General features: G+C 45.8%; 1 protein-coding gene across 1 annotated transcript in view; it reads right to left on the reverse strand.

Annotated features, from left to right (window-relative positions):
- Positions 1–11,399, reverse strand: part of DNER (delta/notch like EGF repeat containing) — a 300,865-nt gene extending 289,466 nt beyond the window's left edge. The window contains exon 1 of the mRNA XM_058533144.1: positions 11,092–11,399. Coding sequence (XP_058389127.1) covers positions 11,092–11,367 — 276 coding nt within the window. The 5' untranslated portion in view covers positions 11,368–11,399. The remainder of the gene's footprint in view (positions 1–11,091) is intronic.
- Positions 11,400–11,991: the final 592 nt, after the last annotated feature.

Here is an 11,991-nt window from a genome sequence, read left to right on the forward strand (position 1 = left end):
CTGTATTTTATCTAGCAACCCTACGTTGGGGCCACTTCACGGTCCCATGCTGGCTCTTGGTCCAATGCCTTAGTCTATGTCCAGAAGTTTCCCACGTATTCCACCAGCTTCTTCTTTCTCCATTCCAGGAGTTCTTTTACGGGTGGAGGACTTCTTCAAGAATCTCATGAAACTTGTGAGCCATTCCCCAGGAGAACATATCCATACAAAAGTTGGCTCTCAGGACATCTCCATATTCTTAAAACCATCTGTAGATTCCAGGTTAGGAATCCTAGTTTCTTTGTAGGTGTGAAATGCTATTCTGATTCTTGGAATCCCTGTCATCTCAACATGTGCTCAGGGAGAGCTGTTTCCCTAGCTCCCTCTTCTATGCTGTTCTAAAAAGCACAGTCCAAAGGATCTACAATAGCCAAAACAATTTCAGGGGGCAGGAGAGAGGGGCACAGAGAGAACAAAGCTAAAGTACTCACTCAACCTGATTCCAAGACTTACTGTAAAACTACAGTAATCAAGACAATGTGGAATTGGTAAAAGGATAGATATATAAGGCCAATGGAATAGACTAAAGAGTCTAGAAATAGACCCACAAACGTATGGTCAAATGATTTTCAACAAAGGTGCCAAGATAATTCAGTGGAGATAGACAGTCTTGTCAACAAATGTTTCTGAAACAACTGGATATCCATTGCCAAAAATGAATAAAAACTACCCATAACTTGCACTACATACAAATATTATCTCCAAATGGATCAGAGACCTAAATGTAACACCTAAAACAATACCATTCTAGAAGAAACCACAGGAGGAAATTTTTGTGATCTTGGGTTAGGCAAACATTTCCTAGATAGGACACAAAAACACATAAATCATAAAATAAAAAATTGATAAATCAGACTTCATCAATATTAAAAATGTATGCTTCTGAAGATACCGTTAAGAAAATAAAAAAACAAGCCACAGATTGCGAGAAAATATTTGCAAGTCACATGCCAAATAAAGAATTTGTATACAAAATATAGAAAGAACTCTCACAACTTATTTGAACAGGCACTTCATCAAAGAAGACATATGGATGGCAACTAGTACATTAAAAAATGTTCAACATCATTAATCGTTATAAAGATGCAAATTAAAACTACAATGTATACCACTACACAACTATTAGAATAGCCAAAATCTAAATCACCAACAATATCAAGAACTGACAAGGATGCAAGCAACTGGAACTCTCGTTTATTACTAACGGGAATACAAAATGACAAAGCCATTGTGGAAAACACCTTGGCAGCTTCTTATAAAGTTTAATACATGCTTACCACGTGACCCAGAAATCTCACTCCTAAAACTTAATCAAGAGTAATGAAAACATACATCCACTTAAAGACCTGTACATAAACGTTCGTGACAGCTTCACTCATAATCACCAAAAACTGGAAACAACCCAAACGTCACCCATTGGTGAAAGGATAAGTTGTGGTATATCCATACAAAGGAATACTACTCAGCAATAAAAAGAAACAAACTATTGATACACGCCACACATGAATCAATTTCAAAAGTATTATGCTAAGTGGAAGAAGCACACACATTGTGTGATTTTATGTCTATGACTGTTAACCTAAAAATAAAGAGCCAAAATGAGAGATAGAGAGGTGTTTATTTGAGGATCAAAGAATTACAATTCAGGGAGCAGAGACTCAGGCAGAAACCCAAATAGTGTCCCAATTACAAAGGAGGGGCTCCAGGTTTTTATGGGGAAAAGGGAGGATGAGGTGAGTTGTATTAAAGAAGAGTTCATTGCTGCCAGATGAGGTAAGGCTAAGTTTGTACATCGTAGATTGGCTTGAGATTCGGTCATCAGGCAAAAGGCTAGACTCATACTTCATTGATTGGTTAGCAATTCGGTCATCAGCAAAGTTCAATTTCATCAGTATTTACAAAAAGTATATTCTTGCCCTTATTGACTTCTTGGAAGGTTGGTGGTTTGGTCCACTTTGGCAGATAAAAAAACAAGACGTGCAAGGCAATTCCTCTGAAATGGTTGCTCTGGCTCTATTTCAGTATGGCTCCACTCACGTCATCTTTCACATGACATTCTTGAAAAGGCAAAACTATAAGGACAGAAATCAGACCAGCGATGGCCAGGGGCTGGGGCTGGGGAGACGCTTCACTACAAAGGAGCATGAGGAAATTTAGGGAGGTGATGAGCTCTTCTCTATCTTGATTGTGGTGGTAGCTACACAACTGTATGTTAACACTCATGAATGCTCAAAAGGGTGAATTTGACTGTATGTAAGTTATACCTTAATAAAAAGAAGAGTCTGGAAATCCTTCATCTAAGGAACAACAGGGGAGATCAGTTTGAAATTAGAGATTCTGGTTTTCTTTTCATGGTTCCTATATTAAATCTCCCCTCTCTAAGGTAATATACTAAGCATATATTTAACATTTTTCCTGTTCTAATAATTCCATTTTGCTTGAAAATGAAGCATAGGATTTTGCTCCAAATAACATATTTCAGAAATCTGACCTGAACTCTGTGGGAAACTGGCAATCATCCTCATCCCAATATCCCAAGCTGTCCTTCCACTCAGCCGATATCAGCCCATTTACTACAGATCTGCAGTTCTGATTTCCCACGAAATAGAGAGACTGGATCCTCTTCCTCTCTTGTGATTACTTCCACCACAGAATGCCTTCCATAAAGAAGTTTCAATCTGCCTCTGAAACCCAACAGTAATTACAAACGCTCCTTTAAATTAACTACAAGCAGCAGATAAGCGCCAGCATTGAAATTCTAAAGGATGTGCTAGCTTTCAGGAAGTGTTCGCAAAAGATAGCAGACACGCTTCTCTTTCCAAGCGCCTTTCTTTTAAGTACACTTACCTTGTTGCTCAAATCCTCACTCTTTTTCAAATGCCCAATGCCTTTTCTCTCTCTTTGAGAAAGAAAAACCTTAACATTACACAAACCCGAAGCATCTCTACAGAAACTGAAACTGCCGGAACTGGAACCGATTCTCCCTTTTCCTCCGCTGTTCCCCTCTGGCGCTCAAGGTGAAAGCCATAAACCACGGAGCAGTTTAAGGCAACGCACAGTAGAGTCACAGTAATAATCCTACACTCAAAGCGACAGCGCCTGGGCCCAGATCCCCAACTCTGTCACCGAGCTGTATGACCCCAGGGAAGTGTCCTTGGCCATAAAATGGAGAATCATATCCACTTTTATAAAAATAGCTGTTTGTATGGACAGAACACCAACTCTGTGCCAGAAGCTTTACAACCTGCTCTCTTTAATCCTTCTAACCATCCTATTTATGAATATAGAACTGGAGTTAAGAAAGCTAATAAGCTTGTAGTAACTGAGTGAGAATTCTAAACCTATAAATTCACATCCTAAACCCCTACAGCTGGCATTTCTTTTCCCTACTGCACACGCATCCCTGGAAATACACTATAACTATGGTGTCTGAACACACTAAACCAAGGCCTGATGTATAATGAGAAGTAAGGATGACTCTTGAGAGTTAAGCAATTTGAAGACAACAAGGGCTCTGTTTATCTGTCCCTAAACCTCCCATAGAGCCTGGCTATAGACACCCCTCATGGAGAAGGGGTGGAGGGAGGAGAGGAAAGGGGGAGCAAGGGGGACCAGCTTTTAGCTAAATCAAATAAATAAAAATGGAAAAATAAACTCTTTCCACCAACGTTTAGGGAAATATTCAGCAAACTTCTTCCTTTGTCAAGGGCCAAATAATAACTATTTTCAGCTTTGCGGGCCATACTGCCTGTTGCAACTAATCAACTCTGCTGTTGGAGAGTATAAGCAGTTACAGAAAATACTTAAACAAATGGGTGTGGCCATATCCAATAAAACTTATCGATGGACATTGATACTTGAATTTCATATAATTTTCATGCATCCCAAGATATCATTTTTATTTTTTTTCCAACCATTTAAAAATGTTAAAACCATTCTTAGCTGGGTGCCTGTCTGCTGTCTCAGCGCCTGGTATTCCCGTGGTCCTGCTCTGCCCTCACTCACCCTGGGGAGCAGGGATTCAGAGAAGCCTCACCTCTTGAAGACAACTGCCCTAAGACTCACATCATGATGGTTGACTGAAGGTGGGTTAGTGTTCAAATAAAGCAAGGAATGATTCCATACAAGTCTAGACCGCTAGCGCGTGCTCAGTCTTCATTGTTCTCTTAGTGTTCTTGGCACCCACGTGTTAAGAGGGGTACAGAGGGGAAACTAACGGAAGTGAGTGCAGTGGGGAGTCAGCACCACAATCCGAGTCTTCTAGCATCTGACACTTCACAACCATAGAAATGAACCTCTACCAATGGAATTTTAGTTCCTTGGAAGTCATGTAGGAAAGAAATGATTTTTCTTTTTTTTGATCCAAGAGAAAGGGCTTTCTAGGCACCCCCACTTTTGTAAAGAAAAGCATGAAGTAATAAGCTTCCTATTATAGGTAATGCCCATGGCTACCTTTTATTGGGTGTCTCTTCCAGTCCAGTCACCAGGCTAGACCCTTTTCTAAGCCACAACAACCTTTGAGGTTGGCATCAGGGTCCCATTTTCACAGATGAGGAAACCACACCACAGGGAAATTACTTACTTATCTGAGGGCACTCAGAGCTGGATTCCAACCCGTGCCTGGTCTCTCTCCACTCCAGCACACACCACTCATCAGTCCCCTTTGTGGAGACATCAAGTTCACTTGGAGATGCAGGACCTATGCCATTTGAGGAGCGCATGGGCCAGGAATTCCAGGCCTTTCAAAACTAGATGCTCTTCGGGCGAATGACCGAGAGCAAGTGCAACTGCGTTCTTTTTCTCTGCCATGTGCTACCTGCTGAGCAGGCTGCAGGGGGAGATGATGAGAGTCTAGTGGGAACTTCTCAACCCTGGTCAGACAGAATTACCTGGAGAGCATTTGAAAATTACCAGTGTCCAGGCCCCCCGCAAACCAATTAAGTCAGGATCTGGGGGATGGGGGATGACAGGACTCAGACACTCATGTTTGCCAAACCTCCCAGGTGATTCTAACAAGCAGCCAAGGTTGGGCACCAACGCAGACGAAGGGAGTATAGCTGAAGGGGAGAAAGGGCGACTACAAAGAATTTCTGTCCATAAAACTCTGCTGTGCTGTTGGGGTTCTGTCTGGGGGCCAGATTTTGCAGTCCCTGCCTCTGGGTTAAGCCGCTCTGACCACAGCTGCCTGCTGAATGGGTAAGGAGATCTAAAAATACAACTCAGGCATTCTGCTCTCTGACTCAAATACCCTTCAGCTCCAGAAAGGTTTTCTTTCCTGTATGATGCTTATGAAGCAAGGGCATAAACAAAACCATTTCGGATGGTACCGTGTCACATGAGAAGCGTAAGCAAAGAAGCTAAAGACAGAAACGCAGCGCTTCTGTCAGGTGGCCAAGCCAAGAAAATGATGTTTCCTAAGAATGGACCAAATAAAATAAGAAAGGCACTTCACGTTAATAACACCAAGAAAAATAGCTGTATCAAAATTGTTATAAGAATATTGACAAGCTTTTTTTTGTTCATTTCAAAGGAAAACTTGAAGTCACTGAGAATTTTCTGAGAAATTATTCATTTATTTCAGAATAAAAAGAACTACACATTTATCAAAATGTTAATACAATGAATTTTTCATTTTAAAACTTATGTTATAGCAGAACTCATCCTGGTAGCAAGAAAAAGCTCAGTCTGTTCATTGAAGGAAAATAATCACAGACAGAATAAATTGGTGTAATCACATTTTATAGGGGAAACATAATCCTTTCCTAGTATACTTTGCATTTGTGCAACATTTTACTTTTTTTAAAACATTTTAAAATTCATTCTCCCATTCTTATTTATGCTTATTAAAAAAACTTTACTATGTTCCCATTTATGAATTGCATCTTTTCTATAAAGAAAATAAGACAAGCATTTATTAGTCCATTTTAGAGATCTGAACATTGAGGTTCAGGGATGTTCAATTACACTCCCAAGGTCACAAAAAGTTAATAGAAAAGCCAGAGAAGGAAACAATGTCTCTTGATATCTCAGCTAACACTGGACATTTTCCACGTATCACAATGCAAGTTTGTGTGGGGTATGTGTGTGCGTATGCAGAAAGTCCAGTAGAGGAGACTAACGCTACACAAAGAACTAGAATTCTTTATTGTTGTTTGTTACCAAACTTCAATCAAGAATGGATTCATCTGGGGCTGGCCCCGTGGCTTAGCGGTTAAGTGCGCGCACTCCGCTGCTGGCGGCCCGGGTTTGGATCCCGGGCGCACACCGACACACCGCTTCTCCCGCCATGCTGAGGCCGCGTCCCACATACAGCAACTAGAAGGATGTGCAGCTATGACATACAACTATCTACTGGGGCTTTGGGGGAAAAAACAAATAAATAAAATTAAAAAAAAAAAAAAGAATGGATTCATCTGAAGCAGAACCATTGTTTCAAGTTAGCATGTTTAATCAGAAGAGAGGATTATAGAAGCAGCTTAGTGAGTAAAATTAACTTGCATAAAAAGCAGCTACATAAGCCTTCTTTTCTCCAAGTGCAGAAATGGGCACATTTTCATTATGATCTCAAAGGATAAGATTCCTAGGGAGCATCAAATGAAAAAACAAACCGGTATCTGACTGCTTGCATATTTGACAAAGAATTATTTCATGAAAACAAAAAAGCTTTAAAAACAAAATCATACAAATTGAAATAACCCCTATCTTTCTTGATGGCCCAATAGAAGGGAGGAGTTCCTGTGCCACTCATTGGAAAAGAAAAGTTGACCCAGCAGCCATGACCTCTGAAACCTGCCTGCTTCCCCAAATGAACCAAAAAGGCAAAAGGAGCAGCCTCAATTTTTTAAAAGTTGAACTTTTTTCAAACCCTTCAGAAATATTTATATTTCTTTTATTTAGTGTGCATTGGCTTGTCCTCATGGTAAAAATAGCTTCAGCTAGCACCCAGAGTTCTAACTCAGAGGTGAAGGTCCTGCTTGGCATGTGGCATAAGAAGAATTTGCTGTGTTTTTGTCATTTCTGAGCCTTTTTCCTCCAGCTAAGCACAGTCATACAAGGTGAGCATTTGAGAGCAAGACCACACTCAGAAATCACTCCACCCCCCTTTTTTCCAATAAGACTCAAAGAGGTTATAGCTCTTGCTTAAGGTCACACAGCTAAAAATAACAGGGGCAAGGCTGGACTTTCATCTCAGCATCCTTTCTATTAACTCTGCATCAAGCCAGGCCACCTGGTCCAAATCTCAGCTCTACCACTTACTAGCAGAGTCCCCTTGGGCCAGTCATTTAACTTTTCTGCACTTCGTCTATACAAGGGGGATGGTTACAGCACCCAGCTCATAATGCTGTAGTTAATGTCTTACGGGGTTGGCGGGCTGGGTAACAATAGGACACTGGGAGGATTGGTAAGGTATGTCTGTAAAGCCCCTGAAATAGTGCCAGCACATGGCGAGTGCTTGAGAGAAGAACTCACAACCATCACCATCACCATCACCATCATCACCATCACCATCATCATGTCTCTGTATATTTCCATATACATTTTTCTAATCATTGAACCCTCACAATTTAATATGTTTAAGTGTGTTAGAGGACTTAGAAAAGATGTATTTTAAGTGTTGCATGATTTTTAGGGCAGTAGCAAAATGTGAGACCTTGTATTAGTCACTCCATCAAAATGAGCTTCAGTTTTTACATCTGACAAAAGGAAGTGATTACACTTGTTCTGTCGACCCAATGCACTTCGGTAATGAGCATATGAAATGTGCGCAAAAGTTTAAAAAGATAGAAAAGAGGTGACATTTATGGAGGCAACACAGGTGCTCAGTGATTTATAATGCCCAATTAAGTTAATCCTTCCCAAAATCCTGGTGTAGACAGCCCACAGGGACAGGATGGTCACCCACCCAAAATTTGGCTTGGATGTTGAGGCTGAAAATTCCACCCACACACCAACAGGGTATGAAAAGTTTTCTTGCTCACATAATGAGGCTTTCTGGGGAAAGCAGGCAGCTCCCAGAAAGGTCCACAATGGCTTCAGAGCAGGGAAAGGAGACTGGCTTGGGGGTTTTACTGCAGATAGGGGATGGGGCCGGTATAGCACGGGCGGGGACTTGCATGGTTTGAACTTCTCACCCACACCAAAGGAAGGAGCACCCGGCTTTCTTATCAGCTTGCCTAGAGGTGGGGCAGAGGGGGAACAGGGAGATGTGAGGCTTAAAAGCTGTCAGCAGTCAAACATCACAAACTAGAATCAGACTCTACTACAAACCCTGTGAGGAAGATCCCAGCCTTGAAGTTGAGTAAACCGAGACTCAGTCCGTTTAGATGACCTGTCACAGCAGGTTTAACCAGAGCATCTCAGCTTCAAACCCCACACATTGTCCCTTCACACCACACAGTTCCCAGATCCTGTGAGTTCCTGTCACGGAGAGATACAAGAAGCACTGCCTGGACCCACGGGCTTGCCCAACATCAATCAGCCAACCACAGAAAAATGAAGACAGCCTTAGTCCATTTTAATCCCAATCAGTAGTTTATGATTTTCTTAATTTTCTCCACAAAAAAAAAAAGAGAAAGAAAAGAAACTTCAGAGTTAGGTCCTAATGTTTCCATTGCTAATATTATTGTCTTTGTAGTTGGGGGAGGGCTGACACTCTTCGTTTAAAGGATTCTCTTCACATACAGGTAAAATTCCATTTCCAATTTATCCAGTGAGTATGCGGTTCTATCTCAGCAACCACACCGTCTGCAGTGGCTAACATCCATTTCCCTTATCTGTAGTTGACTATGTGTAAGGGTTCCCCCCTCCCCCTGTTTAACTTCCCTATTGAGATTGCCTTTTTTCCCCACAGAAAACGAGTCTCGAGTGTTACTGCAAGATCATGAGAGATTAAATTAAAACTATCAGGAATCAATTTTTTATGGGTTGTAAGGCTCTGAATCATCTCAGTAAGTTCTTCTGGGTCACCGAGCCGGATCAGGTTCCAAATTTGCTAAGCAGTCCTGTTAGAATTACAGTGACTTCAGCTCTCTCTTCAACTCAGAACTCAGAACATCCAGTGTTGCTTCTCCTCAGGTGAGTAGCATTCACACAGCTAAGGCTGCCTCAAACGGGAGCTGAACAGGAAACCCGAATCTGTTTTGAACCAGTTGGTTCTACAATATTTATGTATTAGTTCATGACTCTTTTCTGGATGAATTACATTATATATCAAACCACTACTTAGGAAAAAAAATATTTATGCTTCTCTGTTAGTCATCTTTAGGAAGCACCAAAGAGCTCTTTCCCTTCCTTAAAGATTTCTTATATCCATTTTTAGAGTCACACAAAAAATAAGCTCAGAGTTAGGTTAAATTCCCAACGTCCAGTCTTTCTTCCCATTGACAAACTCATGTGCACTCTAACCTACCTTCTCCTGGCCATCCCTACTACATTCCCAGTCCAAACCAACTATTTCTTTCAAGGATGGAATCCAGACGTAAATATAAGAGCAGTTTGATAGAAGCATTCAGGCAACTCAGTTCTTCAACAGAAGTCATATAAATCATCAATCAACAGGGGAAATTAGTAAGCTAGATTTCATCCTAATGGTTAGAATGGCTCCAACACGCATTTCTCAAAGAGTCATCATGCCCCAAATCTACTCCACACTCATCATCATCATCATCATCCCCTTAGAGGGAATTAAAGCATGTCAGGACCAGTAACAAAGAAAAAGAACACAACACTGAAAAGATAGGTTCAGGTTGATAATTTGCTATGAAAGAAAAAAAAAAGATTCTAGGAAATAGTAAAAATTCTGGCTGTCAAGGTCAAGCTTCTCAATCCCATTTACCTCTATTAAAAAATTACAGCATATCCTATCATATCATATGTGGCCTTTCTTCTCCACAGAACTGAGTTCATTTGAGCACTCTCAAAGTTAACTCGCAGTATTTTATCATTTATATGAAACAAACTCCTCCACTCTAAATGTAAGAAAGAAAGCATTTGATCCCAAATATGTTCCACGTTCACTTGGTTTAATTTAATCATTTCTGATAAATTCCTTTGCCCCTGCTCTGGAACAGACCTGGAGATTTTTACCTGCACACACAGCACTACCAAATTGCCTATTGAAAACGTTGATGTTAATAGGTTTCACCGAGCTTTAGCATACTTGTAATCCAGCCTCATTTATTATTTTCTGCCAAATTCTCTTGGAAATCCCAAATCCACGGGCGGCCGCTGGGCATCTCCCATCCCTCGCACCGCCCCACGCTTCCTCGAAGCTTCCCAGCGCCCTGCTCACGCCCTGGCTGCCGCCCAAGCGTGCGCCTCGAGGAGCGTCCAGCCCGGAGGGCGACACACCAAGCCCTACGCGCAGTGTCCTCTCGAACGCCTCCGACTGTTCCAATACCCGCTCCTAAGCTTGGAAAGGGCTGGTCGCAGGCCCGGGGAGGCAGCTGCCCTCTCGGCCTCCGGCTGCCATGTCAGAGCCCTTGAGGGTGGAGGAAAGAAAGGAAAGTGCCCGACCACCTGGCACGGAGCTGGGCATCACCTGCCTCCCACACCGCGAACCCTCGACACACGCAGGGGCCAGCGGGACAAGGAACAGAGGCCAGCTGAACACTGAACACCTCGCCGGGGACACTCAGAGCTGGCTCCTCTGGCTGCCACGGCGGGCACCGAGACCGCGCTCTACCGGAGCGCGGCTGGGCCCGGGCCAGGAGGGGCGCGCCACTTGGTGGCCAATGGTCGTTCGCGCCAGGAGTACCGGGACTAGAGCGGCTGCCAGGCCCTGGAGCGGCGCGCCCCGAGAGCCCCGGGCTGGCACGGCCGGAGAACCAGGGTAGGCAGGAAGTGGCACTCGCAAGGTGGGCCAGGGGTCCGCGTCCACGAGGGCCAAGAGGCTAGAGCCATCCCCTCCGCGAAGGCTTGAAGCTAGTGTCAGGCCAGCTGGAGCCCTGCGCCGGGCAGCGGGCAGCGGGCAGCGCGCAGCGGCCGACGGGGAGAGGTCGCGGGTCCCGAGCAGGCGCCCCGCCCCGCCCCGCGCCCGCCGCGTCCACTCACCTGGCAGTTGGCGCCGGAGACCCCGGCGGGACAGGTGCAGCTGTAGCCGGGCTCGCCGGCGGGGGCCGGAGACTGCGGGCCGGGCGCGGGGCGCGGGGTGCACACGCCCCCGTTCCGGCAGGGCTGCGCGGCGCACGGCCCCGGCGCGGGCAGGGGCGCGGCGGGCACCGGGCTGGCCAGGCAGCCGCCGCGGGGCCCCACGCCGAGCAGCAGGAGCAGCAGGGCCGGCGCGGGCAGCAGCTGCGCACCGGGCGCCGGGGCGCGGCGGGGCGGCATGGCCGACCGAGTGGGCGCAGCAGCGGGAGCCGGAGCTGGGGCGCGGTGGCAGCGGCGGCGGTGGCGGCGAGCGCTGCTCTGCTGGGCCGAACGCCTCCTGCAGAGGCGAGATCCGCGATTCCCGGGGCAACGGCGGGCGGCGCCTGCGGGGCGGGGCAAGTGGGGGCGGGGCAAACGGGGGCGGGGCTCCGGGGGAGGAAAGCGGCGTGGGGACCCTTCCCCCACCGGGAGTTGGGGCCCGAGGAGCAGATAGGCGGCCCGGGACCCCCAGCCCCGAGGGGTGCGGTCAGAGTCGTGGGTGTGTCCAAGAGCCCCGAGCGGAGCGGTGGCGGCGCGGGCCTGGGGGGGAGCTGGGCGGGGATCGGGTAGGAAAGCGGGTGGAGGGGCCAACGCAGGCGGAGGGGAGGACGTGACGCGGCTTCCAGGTGCGGAGCAGCGGTGCGCCCCCCGCGGGCGGGACAGGGGCGGCCGGGGGACGCGGCGCGGCGAAGGGAGGGGCGGCCCCGGCTCGCAGCCGCCACCGCGGCCTCTTGGCGCAGAATCTGTGAGATCGCTGCGGGGACCGGCCTTACCTCATTCCCCGGGGCTGCTCTTCCCCCTCCCCCAACACTCCCCCCAGCACAC

Source organism: Diceros bicornis, chromosome 37 (genome assembly GCF_020826845.1).
Source record: "Diceros bicornis minor isolate mBicDic1 chromosome 37, mDicBic1.mat.cur, whole genome shotgun sequence".
In the NCBI taxonomy this organism is placed as follows: domain Eukaryota; kingdom Metazoa; phylum Chordata; class Mammalia; order Perissodactyla; family Rhinocerotidae; genus Diceros; species Diceros bicornis.